This window comes from Conger conger, chromosome 3 (genome assembly GCF_963514075.1).
Source record: "Conger conger chromosome 3, fConCon1.1, whole genome shotgun sequence".
Taxonomy (NCBI): Eukaryota; Metazoa; Chordata; class Actinopteri; order Anguilliformes; family Congridae; genus Conger; species Conger conger.
The window spans coordinates 12,255,322-12,281,337 of record NC_083762.1 but is presented as its reverse complement, the minus strand read 5'-3'; the positions used below and the strand labels follow the sequence as shown (position 1 = coordinate 12,281,337).

Genomic DNA, 26,016 nt, shown 5'->3' with positions numbered 1-26,016 from the left:
CCGCAGTTCCGCGCCCCCCCCCCCCCCCCCCCCTTCCACACCCCCGCACCGGAGGGCCGGCGCGTCTCTCCGCACCCTCACACCCTGAACGGTAGGGCCCAGGTGTCCGTAAGCTCCCTTCAGCACTAAGGAGCACGTGCATAAGTATGCCCCGCTGCCTGCACCCTTAGTGAGGGTTCTCAAGCACGCCGTCGGAAAGCCAGCGCCCGGATTTCCCCCCGCAGAACCAGCCAGACTCGAATGAAGGCTGAACACTTGAGGAAGTCTGCAGAGCGACTGTGTGACCTTTGCGTGTGCCTCGTTGTATTAATATTTATAATTACTTTTTTTGAGAGAGCTCTAATGTCACCGTAAAATGGGCCTCTGCTGATACTCTTCAGAGGAAAATTATACTAATTATAAATAACTGTGTTCGAGAAATACAGTAATAACTGAATTACTTTAGCAGAAAAAGAAAATGGTGTTGTAACTAAAAGAAAACGTAATTATGCCTAAAACTTGTGTACCGAGCACAGCCGCCACATTAAGATTTAATCAAGACAAAAATGAAGTAAGTGATCCTTATTATCAACTGGAATAGCTGCTACTATAATTGTGGAAAAATATACAAAACATTTGTTGAAATATATTGTTATATACTTCCTTTTCCCTTGCAGCTCAGCAACCACCACTGGTGTTACTGCGCTAAAAATGTCACTGAATGTAAGAGGTGTAGATACTGCCCAACACAGCCTCACATTTTTACATATACTGTGACAGGAAATGAAAGAGTTAGATTTCCTCTCAGGAACTTAATATACTTCTTGAAATAGATTTGGTATGGTAGCTGTTGAAGAACTCTCTTTTTCAATGAATAACTATCAAAAACAGAAGCACACTCAGAAAATCGACAGACCTTTTTTTTTTGCACACTGTTGAGGCACACAACATTTCGGAATACCTATAATTTCCTCTACCACCAGGTACCTCACTGAACTTTTGGGTTAAAATGGCATCTCCTCAGACAATTGTTCCATTGTTACCCTGTCAAAAGAATAGACAGACTCCAGTGTCATTTTTTCCTTGCACGCTGATGGGTAATATTTCTTCTGTCACCTCTTATGGCAGTGAAAACAATGGCTGACAGTAATGAACTACCTATTAACAGCGTGGCACGGCGTGTGAAAAGGTGAATTAAATTTTAAAGAGATGCTGGAGGACCAGAGGCACTCACATCTCCTTCAGTGTCAGAGAACAGCCTGGCCAACAGGCGGCCATGCAGACGAAGGGTTAACTGGCAGGTCCTGTCACCCTTTCACCCACAGGCGCAGAGAGAGGGAGAGAGAGAGAGAGAAAGGGAGAGAGAGAGACAGAGGGAGAGGGAGAGACAAAGGGAGAGAGAGACAAAGAGAGGAAGAGAGAAAGAGAGAGAAAGGGAGAGAGAGGGAGAAAGGGAGAGGGAGAGAGAGACAGGGAGAGAGTGAGAGGGAGAGAGAGAGAGAAAGGGAGAGAGAGAGACAGAGGGAGAGGGAGAGACAAAGGGAGAGAGAGACAAAGAGAGGAAGAGAGAAAGAGAGAGAGAGGGAGAGAGAGAGAAAGGGAGAGGGAGAGAGAGAGAGACAGGGAGAGAGTGAGAGGGGGAGAGAGAGAAAGGGAGAGAGATGGAGAGAGACAGAGGGAGAGAGAGAGAGACAAAGAGAGTGAGATAGGGAGAGGGAGAGGGAGAGAGAGAGACAGAGGGAGAGAGAGAGGGAGAGAGAGAAAGGGAGAGAGAGGAGGGAAGAGAGACAGAGAGAGAGGGAGATAGGGAGAGGGAGAGAGAGAGACAGAGGGAGAGAGATAGGGAGAGAGAGAGAAAGGGAGAGAGTGGGGGAGAGAGAGAGAGACAGAGGGAGAGAGAGACAAAGAGGGGGAGAGAGAGAGAAAGAGAGAGGGAGAGAGAGAGAGAAAGAGAGAGAGAGGGAGAGAGAGAGAAAGGGAGAGAGATGGAGAGAGACAGAGGGAGAGAGAGACAAAGAGAGGAAGAGACAGAGAAAGGGAGAGAGAGGAGGGAAGAGAGAGAGATAGAGAGAGAGGGAGATAGGGAGAGACAGAGAGAGAGACAGAGGGAGAGAGAGGGAGAGAGAGAGACAGAGGGAGAGAGTGGGGGAGAGAGAGACATAGGGAGAGAGAGCGGGAGAGAGAGAGACGGGGAGGGTTGTCTCACACACTGAAACTGCCTCCTGTTTTTGGCCGTTCCCGTTCACTGGGGGTACGCGTCTTAATTTAACTACCGTCTGATGCTCTGAATTACACAATTATCAGGTGGATAGTTTGTTATCCTGAGAAGCGCAACGATCTGACTCCTACGCTTGCGAATTGTTGTCTCTGTGCGCGAGAGAAGCATTTGACATTTCTGGCGGATCCAGCTTGTGTGAAAATCCTCTTTTGCGTTCTCATTATATGGCAATTCAGCCAGATATATGAAATATATGGGCTCTAATTGGCTTCCCAGACTGCTCTCTTCTTTGGAAATGTTGTGATTTAGTTGCCGATTCCCGCAGCAAACTCAAACAGAAAATGCATTATTATTTTTTTCTTTCTTTGTCAGCTTCATCATTTGTAAATTGCATGTTTAAATTCCTGCAATTTCAGAGGAAAGTGTTTCTAAATATGGCAGATGGAACATGCCTGAAAGATTGCACCCTGGGTAATAATTATTGCGCTGAAAATCCTTTTATTCATACTCTGCATCGCTCACTCATAATTTGTGTGGCAAGTATTATAATATAATGGAGAATATCTTTATATAGTGGACAATCAATAATTATACAGTAAAGTTAGTCAATATACTTGATCATTTGTATGTGCAGGTATTAATGTCTAAATGCTATTTGTATATGTATATTTTCAAAATTAGCAAAGGAAAACCATGAAATTCAGTGGAGCGGTTATAGTGTTGCATTAGCATAGTTCCTCATGTTTCCAGTCTCATTAATGTATCTACATTTCATATTGTACATTGTATTGAATTGTACAATGTATTGTACAAGTCTTACAAGTTTTCTACTGACCAACCAAACTTCTACTTCTTACACACTGTGCTTTACCATAATCTGCCAGCATATTTACTGTGGAAGGGAGAGAGAAGGGCATAGCCACAAACTGAGGGAAGAAGAAATCACAGTCCTTCCGGGTTAAAGTTCTTCTCTTCATTCTCCAGGGGCGCAGAGGAAGAACGATCTAAGGGAAGTGAATCGCTGACTCATCGGGGGTGAACCCTCCCGCCCTGATTGGTGGGGAGAAGGTTTCCGGCCACGCGATAAATCACGCTGTCACCGCGCATCAGCATGTATCAATCTGCCCCGCTTTAAAGAGAGCTGTTGAGGTGTTACCGTGGTGACCCTGGGGGCGGCTCCACCGCACAACATGACCCTTTGTGCACCGCCCCACCCCCAAGGGCTGAGAGTATGCCCTGGTGTTACCATGATGAGACAGGCACAGCTGCTGGGCCCATCAGCACGCCCCATGACCAAGGCCCGGAACCCCACATTGGGGGATTGCCCCCTGCTTAGTCTAATCGACTGTAATTCGCTTGGATGAATGTGTCAGCTAAATAACGAATTCACTAATTAACTCATCTTCAACCAGAGAGGAGGGAACTAACTTGTGAAATCAGCTAGTGAAGCGATTGGTTGAAATGAAAACCTGCATACCCTCCATGGCAACCGATTGGGCATGCCTGCTATAGATACTATCCAACCATTACATCCCCAGGGTAATTACAGCTATTCTAAGGATGCTATTATACAGCGTGCACAATGCGCAGAATGGGACCTACAATTTAATACCTTTCAGAGACGCATCAACTACACATACTAGCACAGGCTGGTGAACTACCGACCTCATACACTCCCACAACCCATTTTGGGTCCTGACCCACGGAGGCAGAAACACTGCAGTGCAGGCTTGTGTACGGGTGATGTGCGCTATTGTCCAATATTGAACGTGAGCCACACTGGTGCAGACTGCAGGACGGTGAATAATTGGCCACGGGGTTGCCAGGGCGGGAAGGCTTTTCAGTTGGCAGGGCCTCTGCCGCCTCGTCACCCGGCAGCGCCTCCTCCGATTGGTCGGGAGTCTGCGGCTTGCCCGGGTGTTATATTGCAATCGTTTAGCAGATGTTCTCGGGGAGAGAGACTTACAGCTGTGTCAGTGGGAGCAGCCCTGGTGAGCACACCGCTCAGCTGGTGGGTTACAGAGGGAGATGAAGCAGTGGCAGACTGCACACATTAAAGATGGGGGGGGGCGCACACGCTCTGAAATACAGCTTGCGCGCTCTGATGTAGATGTAGAGGCAGACATGACAGGTCCCATTACTGTAAATCATTCCAAATTTGGGATTAAAAGAAACGTTTTAATAAAGTAATACTTGCACACGGATAAAAACCGGTTTCAGTTAAAGCAGATAATATCATCTTTCAGCCTCTAGGGAATGCTTAAACCAGCCATAAAAGCATAAAAACATAGGGCTGTTTTATGACTAGAACAGACCATTCGCCTTATTCTGGCTCGTCATTTTAGCAACAGTCTGGAGAGTGTTTTGTACTGCTTTTGTACTGCAATAGCCTCTGATGGCAAGCCACTTATTTTCTTATGAAAACAACCATAAATCCATTACTGGCTAAAATACAAATTATAAGCCAGTTATTTATCAACAGGCATGTCACATAATCAGTAAGCCAGCAGTACATTTGAAAATAAGTCTAATAAATACCTAATAAAGTGCTCACTGAGTGTATATCAAGAGGACTACGCATATAATCAAAACTATTCACACAGATTTCTGTTCAGAAAGGCCCAGATGTAAATGCACACAGCAGTTGCATATTTTGTTGGCTGCTCTAAGTAACAGTTGCTTACACAATACAAACCCATTAACATCAGATCCCTGTTGTGAGCAGAGGGAACATAAACAGCAATCGAATGCTCAGTGCATTCGCTATTTCTTATATCAAGGCTCAATGCAAAGATTATATCTGCATTATACAACTGTCTGCAATAAAGTTTACGTTCTCACATTTTAGGTGGGTGAGGCTGTATATCTTCCACTGCATGATTTTAACTAAATACCGTTGACTGGCACCTGCCTTTTAAAAGGCAATCACGACACACAGATTGTTTCTTAAGCAGGTTTACAGCCATTTTGAAATATGGCCGCTGTGATTGCCAGAGGGGGGGTGGGGTGAAATGTGCTTACACACTTTAAATTGACAGACATTTACAGGAAGGCATTACACCAATATGCTGATATGTTTAAGGCGCCATACACAGCTCCTGATGAATTACCAAGCGCTAGGCCACCCCGGATTGATTAATCAGAGGAAATGGCTCCGGTCTGTGCCAGAGTAATTAAAAAGAAAAAAAAAAAAAATGTCACAGGCTGACAGTTATGGTTGAGCCCTGCACAGTGACAGAAAGCCACTCACACTGAGGTAATCAGTTAAATCTGGATGGATACAAATCTGGGGGTTGATCAAAGAGAATAGAGAATAAACCTGACCAACATGGCAATCGAGATGCACATTAATAGATTTTTCTGAAATGTCCTTGATCCTTCTCCAGCAAATTTGACTGGGAAAACAAAATTTAATAAACAGTTATTTACATTTTTACAGCACTTTGTGTTCTGACTCAATATGGACCCGCAGAGCTGGAAGAAGCAGTTTCAATTCTCTCCCAGGTAAAAAAGGTGGTAAACACCAACACAGTGATTTCAGATTACAACCATTACTTTCCGCAGGATCACATGAAATATCTTTATTCACTTAAACTTGTCCATGACACCCATCATAGATGTTAGTGGAAATACTAGTCAAATGAGGCAGATTCCCTGCAAAGTTTCACTAGTTCCGCGTAACTCTTTTTTGGAGATAAAAGGCCAGGTCACCGATTACAAATTATTCCGACAGTGAGAAACTGGCAAAGCCAGGTCAGGCACACTCATGACCCCGGCTGAAATATTTAAATGATCTTATTATCTTTGCGTCCACCCCCAGGTTCCAACCTTGAATGCTCACAAGATGAACTACAGTAAAACAGTTTCTCCCGGCAACGGCGTGAAGATCAAACGCTAGCTGCTGAGACGTGATTCTATCAGGTCCAATTCTCTGCGGTACGATGACCCAGACAAATTCTGGGGGGCATCCGAAAATGATGGAGCGCGATGAACTTTCATATTTCTCCACACCTCTCCTCCCGGGCAACTCAGGCAGAAATAGAGACCTCCAGGAGGAAGTACAGAAACCCGCCAGCTCCATTCCTGAAAAGCAGAGACTCTCTCCTTGGGAGGCTTGCCCGCTTGTTAAAAAATCAGACCGTTAATATTCACACCCGAGTTGAGAGTAGACAGTGATAGCCACGCACTATTGTTGTCTGGCAGACTCCCTTTTGTACGTATGTCTTATTTCTCTGGGAGATCTTGAATCCATTGTGTAATTTTGTGAAATGTGGCAGTCTGAAGGGATAATCACTGTTCTGCCAAAATAATTAACAAACCGTCTTAGCAATTGTGTTGTGCAGACTATGACATTAGATTGCACAGAATAATACAGTCGGAGCAAACCAAAAGACGAGTTTGTGAGAGCAATGCACTCAAGCAACATGGAACATTGGCGCATTAGCTTTTCTGGCAGTGTTAGTAACGTATCTTTTTCTCACAAGCAACTGCTACCGGTTATTAACAGGTTGACAGAATTGGCACATGGTGATACCAGTAACTGTTGTCTAAGCAAGTGGCTATCAAACAGCCAAAAATGGATATAGAAGTAGGTCATGAGCATAGCCAAGATGTAGACAGTTCCAACAAGGTATGGTTCTGTTTACATGCCAGAGAAGTAACATTAAGTAGCTTGCCTATAAAGAACATGTGAATCTTAACAGCATGTTCATGTGCAAGTATACATACAGGAATGTTTGTGTGATAATACACTATAACGCTATAAGACCATACTGTGTGGCTAGTTAGTAAGTTAGGCCACCATTTACTTGGTGTACATTCTCTGTTTGCTTTCTAATTTTCAATAGTAGTAAGATACACTGCAGCTGATCGTAAAAATACATTTCAGATAAATAGCTGTAATGTGAGCTGGATGAACGCTTCAGTGACGTAAGTCAGGTTTTACCAGCTTCAGCCACGGATTTGTTCAACACTGAAAAGGAACGTGTCCAAAACTGTTACAAGGTCTTAAGGTGGTAACTTGCAGGAGTGAGTTTTACATCATTTCTGGCTGAGGCTGCCTGTGTGAAAAGGGTTTCCGAATACCCTTCATGACCCGTATGAGGAGTTTAAACTGCCAGCACATACAGTAGTGCCATTAGTGCAAACTAACACCCTTTGATGTTGACTAGCTCTGTACAAAAGAAGGTCAAGTTGGCAATCCGTTAAATTGCCCACCGCTGTGCTCTGTGATCTATTATTAAAACTTTATCTGTAATCATTAAGTGCATTCGCTCTTTCCTGTTCATGACATTAATTCCAGTCATTTTAATCATGTCCACCGAGATTGTGATTATGGCACAGTTCATTTAAAATGAAAAACAATAATTCTTTGAATTTTGTGTTATTTCCCAGAGTCAATAACTCTAAAACTCTAAAGACTCATACTTAATGTAATCAGGCGGCTGGCATTTATATAGTGCCTTTATCCAAAGTGCTGTACAATTGATGCTTCTCATTCACCCATTCATACACACACTCACAGCGATTGGCTGCCATGCAAGGCACCAACCAGCTCGTCAGGAGCATTTCGGGGTTAGGTGTCTTGCTCAGGGACACTTCGACACAGCCCGGGCGGGGGCTTCGAACCCGCAACCCTGTGACTGCCAGACGACTGCTCATACTGCCTGAGCCATGTCGCCCCATAATCAGTAACGCAGACGGAATCACACCAACCATCACCTAAACCCCACTACAGACTACAGGCCCCCCCACCGAACCAAAACATCGACCACACCGCACATTTTTTTCAGAAGAGCATTAATGCGGAATGATGTTCTCCGGTCTCTTCCTTAACAGGTGACCACGAGAGCCATTGGAGGAGGTTAATGGGTTGCAGAGCCGGATTCTATGCTAACACTCCATTTACAAGACAGTCGCTCACAGTGGTAAAACCAGGCCTCTCCACAGCAGCCAAGGGGTCGGTGATGCAGCATCTATTACTTTGACAAATGAGCTGTACACTGGAAAGTGTTGCTGGATTCCTCCTCACAAAGCTAACCAAGCCCCCCCCCCCACCCCCCCCCCCCCGCGCAGGCGATTTCGGTGCAGACAAATGGCTCCCTTCCCGCGCAAATGGATTCACTGCTATCTGAGCTAAGAGTAAATAACGCTCCGTATTAAAATGCCAATTAGGAGGGGCTGAAAGGGAACTTTGCTTTCGCGAAATACGTACCGTGTTGTACTACCCATATACCGAACAGATTTTTTTCCCAAAACACGTCCTTCCTGGGGAGGGTTTGAGCGAAAGTATCCACTTTAATGGTTGATCTGGTATGAGAATAAAGTGTCGGGTTCCTGCTGTGGGTTTACAGTGCTGACAGGGGCAGCAGAATGGTGTTTGGGGAACTAGGGTTCAATTCCCTGTAGTGCCATTCCCATTGTATCCTTCAGGGCACTTAGATAGATCTTTGCATTTATATACCGTAGCACTATTCTAGACACTCAACATGCTATACAGTGATCTGGGGGGAACTTGCCTCAGCCACCACCAATGTGTAGCACCCACCTGGGTAATGCACGGCTGCCATTTTGTGCCAGACCGCTCACCACACAATAGCTGAGGTGGAGAGAGAGAGAACAATGTTTTTGCCAATTGAATCAGGGGATGATTAGGTGGCAGGTTGAAAGAGCTGGGTAGGGAATTTAGCCAGGAAACCCTTACTCTTTGCTAAGAGCGTCATGGCATCCTTAATGACCACAGTGGGTCAGGACCTCAGTTTAACGTCTTATCTGAAACAGCACAGTGACCCTGGGGTAATTTGACCAGAGGGAATTTTCCCAGGAGGTCTCTCATCCAAGTACTAACCAAGCCCACACACACTTACAGTAGCTGCAGCCATCTGGCAGGAGCAGGATGCATGGTGGTATTGCTGGCTGCTGTATTAATGGATTGTATGTACAAGTGCAATCTGTATAGGTTTTTCTGGCAAAGAGCGTCTGCTACATTTAAAAAGGAAATGTGTCGGATCTGCTGCATATAGGTAGGTAAAAAATTCAGGCAGGGAAATGTGTGTGTGTGTGTATGTCTGTGTATGTGTATGTGTGTATGTGTGTCCCTGGACAGCAAACCACAAGTGACACACACCAAACACTAAATCTTCTTACTGGATCAGTTGTAAAAAAGAGGAGAGGGGCAGGCAAGTGCTGTCAGAAAGAGAACTACAGCTTTATATAGAATAGCAAGACAAGGTCCCATTCTGCTGGAGAGAACGGAAACACAGAGTGGTCCCCTGAGGTTGTAATTGGTGTATCTGTGGTTAGAACTCAAGCATACAGAGCTGGTGGTAAATGACAGGGTTGTGAATTGTGACAATCGAAGGGTATAAATCGATACGTACAAGCTGCTGTAACCACATTTTTTCGAAACCGGTAGAGGGGACTTGCCCCCACCAAGTCACATTAACAATCTAGGGACTCTTTGTCCGAGGCCTTTTTCCACAACAGAAATTGTGGCACACAAAAAAATATATGCCCCCTCCCCTTCCCCCAACCCCACGACAAAGCCAACTGATCCCACAGAAGAATAATTTAGTTTATTACGTTAATAATTCAACAATTCATGAACGGTAAGTGATTGTAGTCGGGCTTTGTTTGGGGAAATGACTGACAGTTTTTGTAGCTGACTGAACACTACTCTGTGCTAGGCAGTTGAACAATGTACCATTTTAGCATGGCATAAACTGAATATCTCTGGCCACAACTCGAATGCTATCCAATTTCAAAGCTCCCCAGTCTGAGGGCACTCGAGAGGAAGATACATGTACGGCAACATCCCCACGGCTGTGTGATCAAAATCACTGGGGACCGTGGATGCCAGTTTCAGAGAGACAAACTGGATTTATTTTGTGGTCGAGTGAATGTGTAAAATGTATTCCTCTGTTTACTTGTATATTCCAGAGACTTTGCCTAAAACAGCTAGAGCCCTCAGATCCCACAGTCAAATTCAGAGCCCAAGAACTTTTTTTAACCAATTGTCCCACTTTAGCTAGTTTAGTCCAGGGGTCTCCAGTCCTGGAGGGGTGCAGTCTCTGCTGGATTTTGTGATTTCCTCTCAATCAGCAGCCAATTTAGGCCTCGGGAACAAGGTGTGTGGACTCTTTAGCCAATCAATGGCTTCAATTAAGCACTTAAGCACAGGAAGACATCAAAAACCAGCAGACACAGCAGCGCTCCAGGAATTCAGTTTGAGATTGCTGCATTAGTTGAGAAGAAGAGAAAGTCTATGTACAGATTGAACATATTTATTTAGTTACTCCAGTCCCACTCACCCAGCGCTCTATTAATAGAAAAAGATGACAGTGCTGTTTATCGCTGCCCTGTCATCGTAAATGATATAGACTTAAAATCGTTGCCAATATGCTGTTGGAAAGCTTTGAGTCAACCTCTCAGGTCAGCGCCCCCATGAGCTATACAAAGAGCTTCAATGATTAGGTTGCATTGATGTGCCAATTATCCATGTGAAGACCTCTATGAATGGTAATGACATGGTATTGCTGATTTCATTACTGAACTATCCGTCGATAAGTGTAATGCCTGCTCACTTTGATAATGTGTCTTCTTTATAAACGGCCCAGGGAGTGGGGAATGTCTGCTTACGTTAACATGATGTGAATTATAATGAAAAGAACTAGATACAGATAAGGTAAAAAAAAAGAAAAAAGATTAAACTGAATCATTTACTTTGTCTGAATCAGGGGGGTCCAATCTTATCCAAAAAGGGCTGACGTGAGGGCCTGTTTTTGATTTAGCCCAGCCACCAGACTTGAGTGAAGAACATGATTAGGCAATTAGTTCAATCATGTGTCATAGTACTGGGCTTAAGCAAAGAACCTGCACCCACATTGATCAATTTCATATAAAACTGGACACCCCTGGTCAAAACTGGGCTTTGTTTTTGACGCTCATTACCTGGTCGTGCTGAGAGACGGTGCTCACAAGCACCACCACATTTGGCTCTGGTATACGGTCATTGTCATTCAGACCTATTTCAATGTAAAGTCAATCACACAATCGCAGTCAAAATACGAAGTCAATAATTTTTCCCACAAGAACATTTAGTCACAAATGCCTGTGTTTTTTCTTCTGCTAATGTCTCCTGATTTTCCCCAAGTCATTGCGTTATTAGGACGATACAGTAATACAGTAATACTCAGTGGTCGATGTAGCAGCCACTTAATCCATATTCTGTCTCCAGTCAGTGGTCTAAACTCACGATAACAAGGGCAAAGCAAGGAGAGGGGGTGCCAAGCAAGTGTTGTAAGTGACAACCAAAATATTTGGCAACACATTGTGCGAAAACCCACACTCCTCAACTCAAGACAGCCTTTCTGATGACGATCAGGAACAACATCTCCATTGCAGTTAAAAGGTGTGAGGATAATGTGGATGCCGCGCCACCATAAGCTAATGAATATTTTGGGAATGGAATTCAGGTGTTTAATTCACAAGCTGGCGAGGCTCAAAGGGATTTGCGCGCAATTCAGAGAGGACCCTGGGAGAAGCTGGGGCCACATTAGCATCCCGCGGCAACGTCGCGAGCCCTCGTGTGTAATCCCACCGGCTTTACACAGAGTCCTATTTAGAGCAAATAAACTGGAACACATTCAGCTACTCCTTGAAAATATCTGCAGATGATATAATGCAATTTGCTTGGGCAATGACTGAGTGCATCTCTGCGTCGATGAGCATACGAGCCCGGTCATGCCTCTAATTTTCCGACTGGGTGGGTGAATCAGGCGTAAGACCACCGCGGTCCGCTGGCTGGTGATCACGGGGTATGAACTCGACCCCGAGTAATGAATGTTCTGTGACCTCGTGAAGATTCAGAGGTCAGGATATCTTCTAATTCCAGGAAGGCTTACACTGCTGCTGAAGACGGCGAGACCTTGCGCAAACTTCCCCCCCATTACCCCGAAATAACAAATCACACAAAGACCCTCAAAGCGCCAGGTTCAGACTCTTCTGTCATTACTTTCCCATGCATGTCAACGGCAATGGTGCGAACCTCAAAGGGAACCTGCGGTTCATCACTGTCGAGCCGTAATGTCTTCTCCACTCAGTTTCCAATAAATAGTTATAAATGTCATGCGGAAAAATACAATGTTCTGAACTCGCCCTCAGACTCTATTTGTCTCCTACCTCAGCGCACCCATTATAAGCCTTTACATCATTCCTGGTTAGAGAAATCTGTGCCACTGTTCTCGAAAATGTCCTTAGGAGGGGAATAAAGCCAAGGCAAAAAAAAAGAAGGAAAAAGGCTGCCTCTGCTGATGACCAAGCCGCCAGTCTAGACAGGAAGTGGGGGTATTTGTTTGTTTTCTGGCTGGAATCAATTTGGCCACAGTACGTGAAATGTTCCCCTCCCTGCACCTGAAATGGCTGGAGGGGCGGAGGAGGGAGGGCGAGCGAGCTGCAGAGGGTGACATTTGAGTGACGAGTGTCCCGCCCACGTCCCTGGACTCCCGCCCGCCGCCACGCGCAGTCTGAAGGTGAGGTGCCGGAGCGACAGGATGGGGTGTGGCGCACGCCTGCGCAATATTTCAAATCACACATTATCCAAAGCATGATATGAATCATCTCCACCAAGGGCTGAAATAGCTTGGTGTTTTGTCTCTTTTTCTCTTTAATCGTACCTGATGTGCTAGCAAACAACAGTCCGAGACCATCTGATGTGCTCCCAGGGGTTGATAAGACAGCCAATCGGAAGCAAGGTCATACAGCTCCTACAGTTCGCGATCATGTGGTTCGTTTTCGCCAATCGCGTGGAAGCTGCAAGGCCTTGCTGCTGATTGGCTGTCTCATCAGCGCCCAGTAGATGTCGGCGGTGTTTTTTTCCGGAAGAAATTCACATGATTACGTTTATCTGTTGATTATGACACTGCTTTGCTGAGGCCAAGGCCCTGTGTTCAGAGACAGCCTCTCACAGTGGGCCGGAGTCTGGGCAGACAAAGCCCAGCTGCCCTGCTTACAGACCCCTGACAGCCCACATTTAGACATGTCACAGCTTCAGCTCGCGTTAAAATAGATGCACGCGCCGAGATATCTGCTCGACATGCTCGTGATTTGGTACGTTACCGCAGCCTTGACCTTGCGGTAATGGCCATGTACGGCACGTATCACACAGCACGGCTGAATACATCTGCACCGCTCAAACAAATACAATCCATCACCACCCCAACTTGGGTTCTGCTGGCCTGGAACTAATAGGGCTGAGAGAAGTTTAGAGAGGGAGATGTGCCACTCAGATCCTCCAGGAAAGGCAGAGGAGAAAAGCAGCATTCAGAAAAGTGAAACTGCTTTTTTTGTTAAACTGAATGGTTCCTTTGCTCAAACAGATATGCACTAACCTGACGGCAAAGAGAAGCTGTGATAGGATAATTCCCATGTAGCTTTCTACTGTCCATATTTGGACACTGTATAAAGACAATGTTAGAGCACTGTATTATTCTTCACAGAACATACATAACACATAGAAAACGTCAGATTACGAAGCTCCCTCATGCTCTGATCTGTGAGTCATGTCTTCAGGGGGCTGTCAGCATGGATTTGGGATTATTTAAGGGGGCAGAAAAGATACATTGTAAAATATTCTGTATGAAACATTTTCTGAATAAAAAACATTTGATCAAAAACTGAGAAAAAAGAAAGAACATGAAAATTGTATTGTAAGGATGCCAGGATTTGGATATACTACGTCTATAGCTGCAGCCTAAACGTATAATGGCAGCTAGGAGTATTGAGGCTCTCAGAACAGCCATTTTCACAACAGGAGTAAAACATAAATACAGACATTAGTATGAGATACTTACGACTTACCAATGATGTATTACTGAAAGTGAGGTGAACTGGGTACCAGCAATGGCTAGTAGAGCTTAATGATAGCAATAATAACAGTGCTCACAGTGCAGGAAAAAAGAAAAACAGCAAGCACATATTTTTTCATTTTTTATTCACTAAGGTGTGATCCTTGCTAAGGTGTCATATTTTCACTTGGTGTATGAGTCTGGCATACAGCCCTCTCCTCAATCCAATCACAGCACAGCTTGCGTTTCAATTTCGGAGCCGAAAAACTCACATTATACTTAAAATTATTGCTCAGAAATTAAGGACGAGGCACTGCGTATCCTCTTTGGTTTCTGGTTTTCCCCCGGCATTTTAAGGATAGCGGGGGCTCTAGCTTTAACGACTCCCGATCAACAGCGTTACCTAAATCTCACGACCGGAAGCAGAACTGCACCAGTGTTGTTAGGGAACTCGATGTCTGATGTGCACCGGCATTCGTAACGTCGTAATTACAGCATTTCTTCGCAGTCCAGATGGAATAATTCTTTGGGTTTACAGATGGTGCGCTCTGGGCTATTTATCTCTGCTCATCTCCCAGCCATTCATAGGCATCCACCATAATGGGAGGACACTAATCAAATAATTAGCCATGATGTCTTTTCTTGCCACACAAACTGCTTTCTGTTCTATTTAGCCAGAATCTATTTGAATGATGATCTATTTGAGCGACTGTAATATCTGATAAGCAATTTTCCCCCAATTCTACAAGGTGCACTTCTAGTAAAGTTTAAACGTCCGCTAAAGCAGAGAGTTGATTTGCTGTTATGTGTAAATAATTGGGAAATATGCCTCCTATTTTAAGATGGATTAGGAGGCATTAAAGCGGTTATTTCATGGAAATTATGCACGGATTTGGATGTGGCACAGACTGAAATCAGAAAAAGTCTGGGCTAAACTGAGTTGTCACAATTCATGGCACCAGTGAATTAAACAGAAAGAAATGGTACAAATAACTGGAGTGGGGTCATAACACACATGGCGGTACTACATTGTCGCTCTCTGAGAAATGATGATGATTGCTACATTTATCCAAAACTCAGTGTTCTTGAATAAGAGCCACTTCACTGTGGATTTCTACATGTTAATCACCAAACAGCCGTCTGTAAGGAGGGAGGGAGAGAGAGAGAGATACCGAGAGAGAGAACAACATGCAGAGAGAGAGAAACAGAGAGAGAGAGAACAATACACAGGCAAAGAGAGAGAAAGAGAGGGAGGGAGGGAGAGAGAGAACAACACAGGCAGATAAAGAGTGAGAGAGGGAGAATAAAATAAAGGTTAGAGGGACAGAGAGATGTGGAGAGAGAGCAAGATAGGCAGAGGGAAAGTGAGAGAGGGAAGAATAAACGAAAGGGTAGAGAAACAGAGAGACAGAGAGATTTATTTTTTGTTATTGTCGTTTTTTTGTGAAAATGAACTGCGCATTTACATTCCCCATTCTGACTGTGGCGTAATGTGGTGGCAGGCCCATAAGTGCCCCTCAGTGGGGCAGTTCAATCTGCAGCGTGTCACGTCTGAATTTCAGCGAGAGCGATGAGGAAGCATTACAGGACGCACGCAGTGGCACCCTGTGGCCCGGCTACACATCGTCCTGCTCGAGCCACGCTCTTATTCACCGCCTGTCTGGACCTGCTTTCCTGTCAGCTCAGCCTCTGGTCCTACACTGAATTAATGCACACTCTGGAGAACAAGGGTTTATGGGAAATGTAGTGCACATAATATTTCAAGAGTAATGTTGCACTAAGATACAATTGTGTGGCTACATTCCTTTGTTTGCTTTATGCAACTCAAACTAAAAGGTCACTATGCACCAGAATACATGTGTATACTCTATATACACTCACAACATATTAATAAATTATAATATATCCCAACAGGATTTTTTTTTTTTTCCTTACAGGTCTTTAATAAGCCGTTGAGTGTAAGCTGTTAAACTACATCTTTCCCAATGGGGTTCCCCTTTGATGTTCACATGCCCATGTAACAGGTACATTTACACAGCACACACACATACACACACACACTTACACATACGCTCACTCACTCACTCATCCTGGGTGTAGGTTCCTGACCTTTCATACACTACGGTATGTTCCCGTGGCTTAGAGACTGAGGAACTCTACCCATCCCTCCAGTAATAAAGCTCTGCAACACAAACCTAGTGTTCATTATCCCTTTAAGGTGTGATGTTACAAATATGTGATCAGAATGTTCTTAAGTTAACATTCTAATGCTGATGTAACAATCAATACTGCTAATTATAGAACACTGACTAAGAATTTTCAAAAACATTCCATAAACCTACTCTTCAAAGGGTTAAATCAGGAAGCTCTGCAGGGCCCACCCCATTCCAAGGTGTTGTACTCTATTCTATTGCGCATATCGCTGGGAATGTCCCTATCTACAGTCCCGGTGCCGGATTTGTGATTTCAGCGCTGTGTGCCGAGTACACAGTCAATCAATATTTTTGTTTTTGTGCCATTAACAAACAGGTCACGGTGGGACTCACAGTGCACATTTTCCAGAGTGAATCAAAAAAATAAAATAACATCTGTGCCAATGCGGGGAAAACTGGAAAATCATTCCCTGACCCCTGAGTGCGATCCCTTGGTTAATGTGATCCGCATTAGTTCCAGCGCTGTGTGTGCAGTGACTGCGGGATCAGTGTTGCGTGTTGTGATCGTACGGATGCTGTGCAGAGTAATGACCACCACATATGTTTACGATGTCGCGCCCTGGTCTGATTGGCTCTGCCGTATTCAGCAGGGGACAGCCACTAGCCTAGAGGCTAAGGTGCATGACAGGGACCCAGAAGGTTGGTGGTTCAATCCCGGTGTAGCCACGATAAGATCTGCACAGCTGTTGGGCACTGAACCACACATTGCTCGAGGAAGGATTGGCCTCTTGTTAGTCTTAACTATGTTATGTTAGATAAAAGCGTGTATTCCTGCCTTTCGCCCAATGTATGCTGGGATAGGCTCCAGCTTCCCTGCGACCCTGTTCAGGATAAGCGGGTTCAGATAATGGATGGATGGATGGATGGATATTATTATTTATTCAGGAGGAGGCTACGAGGGGCAGCCTAGTCTAGGCTAGGCTAGGGGGGCAGACTGAGTCAGCCAGAGCGGTGATTTCACGCTGCGGTTGGTCCTGTTCCTTGTGTCCAGGACTGTGTGTGGCGGCCCTGGGGTCCAGCGTTCTGGTTTCGGCATGATAGGGGCAGGGAGAGGAAGGGAGCACGAGCCCAAATACATAGGATTAAAAAAGCAAATAAATCCATATCGCGTCACGGCAGAAGCGGGGGTTTATACGGCGGGGCGACGCGCCGGCACTCCGGAGAAGCTTCCGGAAACCGCGGGATGATAAATAGGGCTGTTGAAAGTGCTCCGCTGTGTCCCACTGTGGCTCTCCACAATATTTCATTTACTCCGAGTCATTCCTGAGCCTGGGAAAACGCTCTCCACTCTCCGACGCAGCGAGAGAGCCGCCTTCAGCAAGGACTGTGTCAGCAAGATCTCTGCCAGATAGCTCTGTACGGTCTACATCAGAAAACTTTATTCAGTCAGTGTCAGTCAGCTTATGTACTCCAGCTCAGAAAACTTTATTCTGCGGACGTCACTCTGCTCTGAATGATCCAGCTCCGTCATCAACAACGTCACTCAGACACACGCTCCCTCCCGATCGCCAGCCTGTCCCAGCATGCACCTCACTGGGACAAACATGAACACACGCACCAACACACGGGCAGACGCAGACAAACAGAAGCAACATGCACACAGACACACACAGACAAACAGAACCAACATGCACACATACCCACACGCAGACAAACAGAAGCAACATGCACACAGACACACACAGACAAACAGAAGCAACATGCACACAGACGCACACACAGAAACACAGAAGTAACAAACACAGACACATACACACACATTCACGAGCCCGCACATACAAAGGTACACACATACATGTGTACACACATACACACCCACACACACACACACACAAACGTACACATACACGCACAAGCACACACATATACACACATGCACACAAACACACACAAACACACACACACACACACACAAACGTACACGTACACGCACAAGCACACACACATACACACATGCACACAAACCCACACAAACACACACACACACACACACACACACAAACGTACACGTACACGTACACGTACACGTACACGTACACGTACACGTACACGTACACGCACAAGCACACACACATACACACATGCACACAAACCCACACACACACTAGAACACACACCAGCACCGGTACGACCTCTTCCTGTACTAGCTCAGAAGAACACATGGACCAGCTACATCCCGCCCACGACCGTACACAAAGTTGCAGAAGCCCGTCTACTCCAGGGGATATCGGCGACGTTAGCGGCGGGGCCTACCCGTCACTTTGAGCTCCGTGGTCCGCCGCACCACCCTGCTCCCGTACGTCAGCTCGCAGGTGTAGTTCCCCCCGTCCTCCTCCTCCACCTCCGGGATCCACACGCTGGTGGTGTTCACGGCGATGGAGCTCCGCCAGGTCTTCTTCTGACACTCCTGGAGGCGAGGAACGAAAGTGTGAATGGAGGCGCTGGCTGCCAGGCCATCTGCCTCCACTCCTCTGCACATATGCTTTTAGGTCCTAATTAGGTTAATTAATTGGTTGAAATCAGCCACAGGTTACCTGAGGTTAGTGTCACTGTACCAGCCTGGAATTGCTTCGCTGAATAGACAGTGGGGGATATATGTGTGCGGATTATATACAAAGCATAAGCTGTCCTTCATATGCTGTTGAATTTTCCTGTGGAAATAAATAATGACTTTCCTGTCTACACCTTTTTTTTTGCCAGCACTATTTCCAGCCCGTGTTTCGAGCTAAAGAATTACTATTGAGTTTTAGTGAAGAGCTGCTGAGGAGTGACCTCAGGTTAGGAACATGAAAGAATTTATAGCGCTTCTTTGAGGGTTTAGATAACATTGTCTGTCTCTTAAGCAGCAGGCTGTAGAAAGCACTGCTCCAGGAGGTTGTCTGACACACACATTCACGAGCCAGGTATCGCTAGTTCTACAGAGAAACAGCTACACCTGCATTCAGCGACAATAACTTCCATTCTCCCCTGTGCGGACCTACACACCCCGCTGTTTAGGTCGAGGCTACGGCTGGGTTACTGCGGCGGTTGTTACGGTTATTACCTTATACCAGGTCATCATGGGCTGCTTGTACGGAGCCAGGTAGTCGTCGATGTCGGGGCAGGTGATGGTCTTGCTCTTGGTGATCTCGGCCTTCTCCAGGTGCCGGATCTTGCTGTTGAAGCACAGCCCGTCGTCGTTGTCCTCCACGGTCAGGGACATAGACACCTTCATGCAGTACGTGGAGTTTCTGAAGGAAAAAAGAAAAACAAAGGTGAGTGTCGCCTCAGCTTTGCTTATCTGGCAAGATAAAGACATTGAATTTCAATAGGAACTTGTCACTTTTTAAATAATAATAATAATAATAATGATGAGGTGGGGTAATTTGTCCTCTGCATCCATCCTAGTTATTAGGAGCAGTGGGCAGCCACCGTGCAGTGCCCGGGGAGCAATGTGGGGGTTAAGGGCCTTGCTCAAGGGCCCAACGGCTGAGCGGATCATTTATGGTGGCTAAATCGGGATTTGAACCACCGACCTTGCAGCTCCTAGTCATGTACCTTTACCACTACACTACAGGCCACCCACACGTTGTTGTGACACGTCATGAGTGACAAACTCCAGTCTTAGAAATAGGTCTTAGGGCCGCAGTGTCTGACGGTTTTCTGTGTGTCTCAGGACGACTGAGTAATGTAAGTCCACACGACTTGTTCTCATGGCCTTAACTGGCTGCTGATAGCAGGCAAACACCTGCAGACACTGTGGCCCTTCAGGTCTGGAATGTTTTCCCTGCTGAAAAAATCAGCTCCAGCTAGGTTTTGAAACAGCTGGTAGCTAACTGACCAGTTCAGACCAGCTTCCAGCTCGACATGGTTTGACCAGCCCAAGCTATGTTTTGAAACAGCCGGTAGCTGGTTGACGAGCTACCAGCTCAGGCAAGCTATCAGCAATAGCTGGCCTACCAGCTCACGCCCAGCTAGACCAGCTTATCACCAGCTTGACCAGCTCAATTTTCAAGCTGACCAAGCTGACATAACTGGATTTTACAGCAGGGTTCTGAAGGTTTTCACGCGTCAAACGTTCTTGTTTGAATTCCTTAAATGAAACACTTTGATGATTACCACAGTGCGGTGACAGTAGGACCAGGCAGGCTGAACTACTCCCTTCATGTGCCACCTCGCTCAACAGGCCGAAGACACGTGCGACACCGCGCCTTCGAAGAAAGCGCCCGCGTGGCCGTGAGAACGCGCGAGGTGGCCGGCGGTGCGCGGGAGCCGCGTGTCAGTCCCTCACCCGCTGAGCAGCGGACCTTGCTGAGCAAACGAGGCTCGTACCGTGTCAAGATTTATCATTCAGCGCGAAACACGTGTTTGGCTCCGAGGCAGACATTGTGCATCTCTCTGCATCTCTGCGTGCGTGTTTGTCTCGCGGCTATGCCGCGGAACGCCTGGGTCGGCTCCGGTAAATGCGAATGTCATAACTGAGCTCCTCGTCTCGTTGGAAATGATTTATTCTGAAATATTGGGCGCAAACAGGTGACCGAAGTGTCGGAGGCTGGTGGTAATCTCATCTGTAACAGGAACAGAAGGGCGCACGTGTGTTGTCAGACATGAGCCGCACTGTTAACTGGGGAAACCGAAACACAATTTTTAAAATAAATAAAAGAGTATGCAAAGATGCTCAGTTCTTTACAAATGTTTCTATGTTGTATTCTACAAATGCACTGGTTTTCCAATGTAATGAACATGTTTCTGGTTAATGCCATCATCAGCATGGACATTATGACAGTTTTCTTTTGTTAAAACAGCATTTGGCAGTCCATCATCAAGTAACAAGTAGTGTTAGCATCAACAAAATGTCATACGGTATACACGTGGGAATTGAAACAATAAACTCTTCTTGACAAAAAAGCACAATCACTTTCGACAGAAGTGTGTGCGGTGGTGGGGGGGTATGCATATTCTTTTAAGCTTTTAAGTATTCCTTACATGGAAACAAGAATATACTGTAGAATAAGAAATTAAATAGTCAAGGGAAGTGTTCAATTTAAAAAGGATGCAGTTAAAGTTGGGTATGTGCTGCATAGGCACCCAACAAGAAAGGTCTAAGAAAAGACTCACAGTAAATTGGATATAATTACCAAGGCACACGTGACTATTTTTTTTATCAATCACTGAAAGTGATCTAGCTACTTTACTACAGAGGCAGGCACTTATAACCCTCAGTTGGAAATACAATGCATATAATGCACGTTATTGAAACCAATAAAGAACACAGCTCATATTAGCAATTAAGGAGTACCTGATTAATTAAGAGTTTAAAAATACAGCAACAAAAAGGCTAGACAGATGTTGTGATTATTGATGGCAAAAGAATAGGATATTTTTGAGAGTTCTGGCTCAGACAGCCCGGAGATGCACACCATTGTTCAAGTGTCGTGCCTGCAGTCTTAATTCCTTCTCACAGAAATTATGTCCGGATGAAAACCTTTAAGTAACACCTCTCTGATTTAATTATATGCTTAATGGTGAGGGATTCAGATTTGCTGCCAATGGATATTTTAGATTTGCAATACAATATGCCAGCCCTGTAATTGTATCCTGCTGACTCATTATAATCATGTACATCTGGTCCTCCGAGAGAGCTTTTGATAGGCTGTCAATGGCAAACACATTTGCATACACTCCCCCTCCCCAAATATTCCTAAGGTATCATGTGAAATGTACTTTTCAGCATACCAAAAAAGTAGCAAGAGGTATTGGTCCCAAATTAAACATCTCACTAGTCCAGAGTCTAAGGCCCTGTTACTCAAATCACGGTCCTTAAGGGCCAAAGGTTTTCCACCCTCCATTTACCTAGGAGTCAGGTGTGAAGTAAGTTTGGCCAATCAGTAGCATTAATTACTCAGGTGAAAAGAAAACCAGGGCTTGGATTTGGATTTGAGGGCCAGATTGGAGTATCCATAAACACTAAAAGGTACAGCACTGCTGTAAACACCTGAAAATGGATAACACAGACATGTGATGTACTGGTCTTCACTAACACCAAACACCAATAGAGCAAAGGTTCACTGTGGCCCTGGAGAGCTGCTGGGTACACAGGGTTTAAAGGTTTAACACAAAATGGCCGTGTTCCTATGCAGGTCTTGAACCAATTCCTCTTTTTCAATCACTATGGAAACCTGAGGCTGTAGACTTTGCCAGTCTGCACGATACTGAACAGGTTTGGGGTGTGTGTAGCACCCCCACCTCTCCGCGATTTGCCCACCGTTGGGACTTTTCAAGGGGAAACGACGCCGATGAAATTGCATGATTTATTCACAAATTATGAACCTCATTCTTTAAGCCCGTCAACAGGCTCTTGAACATGCAATTATTGGAAAATGAGGCTGTGGATTCCAGGCCAATTATGCTGAGAGACCCAAGAATTAGTCACTGAAGTTCAATTACTGGCAGGAACCTCCGCTGCCACCACGGAGGCCAGGACCACCACAGCCCTGGCTCCGATTTAAGGTATTTGAGGAGTTTACATAAATTCACACATTACCCCTGTGAACATAACTCAAGTGTGAGATGGCCTGGCTGTCGAGCGGTGAGGACTGCGGAATTTAACAGAACCTTGATATATCACGTTCAACGAACGTTACGAATCGCCGCTGTTTGGCAGAATGTCAGAATCACACACATAATTACATATTAATGATTTTCACAAAGTTCCCAAGCACTGCCCTCAAAAACTCATTAAGGAACACTGACTGCATGATATCTCACTTATGCAGGCAACAGTCCTAAATATCATTTTACTGAGCAGAGACTACATACCTGCCTATGGTCCTAATTGGTGTTACTCATAAAATGTCTACTTTACTGTGAGCTTCATGAAAATATATCTATAGGTAAATATGACAGTTAATCGTGTGATCCTTGACTAATATTTTATTAATGGGGTTCTTTCAAATTAGTTTATGAAGAAAAATAACAATCTAGAATATCCCTATGACCTCTCATACTGTAAATGGCTTTCTTTGATTTAAAAAAAGCACTGTATTTCATATGATACACTAACTGGAAAAAGCAGAAAATCTTTTAGCTCATTAGCTGTGAATGAATTTGTAACCAACGTGACGGAACAAATATTGCATCTTTTAAATATAATCTGCCCATGATTGTTCAGAAAAAAGAGTCAAAATATGAAGTAAAAATAATAATTTTATCTACTGGGAAAGAATAGCAAAGCATTTAGTGACAAATAAAGCTACTTATGCAAATAGAGACAATATGTTCCTTTCATAATGTTCCTCTGAGATCTTAGAAACAATAAACAAATATCGGTGTTAGGGAAACTGTCCCTTGATTCGATTTTCTCTTTTCTTTTTGTGTATTCACTGTCCTTTCTTAATGTTTACGATTAAAGCCACCTCACAGATCGACAGTCTGAAGCAATTCACTGCTGGATCAATGGCTACATTCACCACCCAAGGTCAACGAGGTGCTGGTTTTAGCGGGCCTGTCCTTTTGGGGAATGGAAAATCTCCTCAAACCTGCTTACGCTGCAGGCTCCTTTCTGCTCCGCGCCGCGCTGCCATTAAACACCGGCGGCCATTGTTCCCGCCATCTCCACGGCAACAGGAGTTAACAAAGTGGTGATTTAGAGAAGCCGGTGGCGGAAAGGGGAAAAGCCGTTAGCGGAAGGGGCCTTAACGAGCGTCCTCGTTCTCGGCCGAGGCTTCCTGTCTCCTGCTCGTAATTATGACGGGGGGCGATCAGGAAGCGTTCCGCTCCTGAGAACACTGTCACACGCAGCAGAGCGCAAAGTCTTACCGGCCAGTGTGACGCCGAGTGACTGAGCCCTGGGCCTTACCGAGCCGGCCAGCCAGCACACAGAGAGCGACACATTTCCCTTAATGAACGCCGAGGAGAAACAGCTGCTTGTGTGTGAGTGTGTGTGTGTGAGTGTGCGTGTGTGTGTGTGTGTGTGTGTGTGTGTGTGCGGTTCGTTCGGGCCCGAGGCTGGCATCGGTTATGATGCGTACACTACAGCGGGTGCCGTGGGCTCGCTCAAGGCCCGCTACATTACTAAAGAGATTGATATTCAGATTGAAGCAATTTGCGGGGCTTGGGCGGCTGGTTTGATTATGAATGGTGCCATTATTTACCTTTTCGAATAAGTAAACAAAGAAATAATGAGGTTTCTCGCTACAATAAAGAGTCTGGAAGGTTCTGCAATGCACTGTCACGGACTAAAATATCTTTTCTGAATATCATTACGAAGGCGTGCGTGCGACACTAACATAAAAGTAGCAGCTAGTTTTCAGTGATTAATCCGTTAAATTATTTTTTCATTTATTTGGGGCGGTGTGAGGAATATAAGCTAAGCCTGTGCTGACATACATTTCCTTGACTTTTCTGAACTCCAAATAGGCAAAGATCCTGGTGTTTCCTGCCCTGTCTGGCTCATTATTAAGCGCTATTTGGAGCATGGTGAGTGAACTGGGAAAGGGGGGAACTGTTTTTCAGAACCAGGGGCAGTTGTTTCAGGGGTCCCCCAGGGGACTGTTCTGGTCCCCGAGGGTTTGCTCCGTGTCTGAGCAGTATTCATACACGTGTTCCGGTCAACGTGTCCCGTGGAGTATGCAGATGACCTAGTTCATCACAGAGCTGTTTTGGGTAACGCTTGTTAATTACCTAGTACTTACTGGGTAAGTACACAGCTACTTGTGTAATAATTAGTTGATTTCAGTGGTAAGTACAACAATATGTAAGCATGATGTAAATATATTTTACAGCCTGGTTAATAGTAGTTACCTCTGCAATCAAAATAGTTTCTAGTTACCAAATAAGCACCTGTTTTTTTTACGAGGTAATTAATGGGCAGTGAAATAAAGGGTTACCCTGTTTTGCAGTAGAGCTCACCCTGCGATATGTGCTTTGGTAGAACAGGGCGAAACAAACTGCCTGTCTGTCACTGAAACAATATAAATGCAATGACTGAGATTATCAGATGACCAGGCAATGGACTCACCCTTTCAGCAACTGCAGATAATGGTCAACCTGTTGAATGTGGGGAGTCCTTCAAACTCATGGGCTTTCAAATGACTTCTGATTTATCCTTTGATGCTCGTATAAGATTTCTAAGGAATTCAACCAAGAGAAAATTACTTGTGCTATTTGCTGGCCCAGAAATGAGTCTCCTTGTCCTTCAGCTGGCCAGGAGGAGAGAACTAGCGTGGTCAGGTTTTCAAAGTATATTCATAAATGTCCATCTGTCTTACCCCCCAGTGTTCTTTACTTCATATCTTGATGGTGTTATCTGATAGTACACCAACTGCAGTGCAGCAAGACACACAGACACACACAAACAGGCATATAGTTGCAGTGGTCCAAGGCATTGGAAATATAAGCCACTTGCATACAGCTTGCATTGTTCTGTCGGTGGTGTAACAATCCGGTTTCCTCTGTTGTGTCTATATTGTTATTTTATTGTTGTTTTTTAATTTCCATCATTTCTGAACTTGCAGCACATTTCCTTCTTGCATTTCCTTTAGTTTCTGTTTTTGCTTTTTGAAATTAATGTTTTGAAATGTGATGTTTGTGCTTCTGTTTTTGTAGCTGGGTTGTCCTTGTGGTCCACCGTAGGCGTGGGCACAAACAAGGATCTAGAGCTCAGATCGAATGTGAGAACGTTAACTAATTCTGCATTGACATGAAGAGGTCAAAGCCATCTGGTGTCCAATTTAGGAAGGAAAGGTACCCTTTGAAATTTTGCCAAGGGCACCAAATACTGCAG

General features: G+C 45.1%; 1 protein-coding gene across 1 annotated transcript in view; it reads right to left on the bottom strand.

Moving 5' to 3' along the window:
- The window catches only part of il1rapl2 (interleukin 1 receptor accessory protein-like 2), a 236,921-nt gene that overhangs the window by 80,354 nt on the left and 130,551 nt on the right, over positions 1–26,016 (bottom strand). Inside the window, exons 3-4 of the mRNA XM_061236197.1 lie at positions 19,297–19,483; positions 18,507–18,660 (exon numbers count right to left, since the gene is read on the bottom strand). Of these exons, the coding sequence (XP_061092181.1) occupies positions 18,507–18,660; positions 19,297–19,483 (341 nt within the window). The remainder of the gene's footprint in view (positions 1–18,506; positions 18,661–19,296; positions 19,484–26,016) is intronic.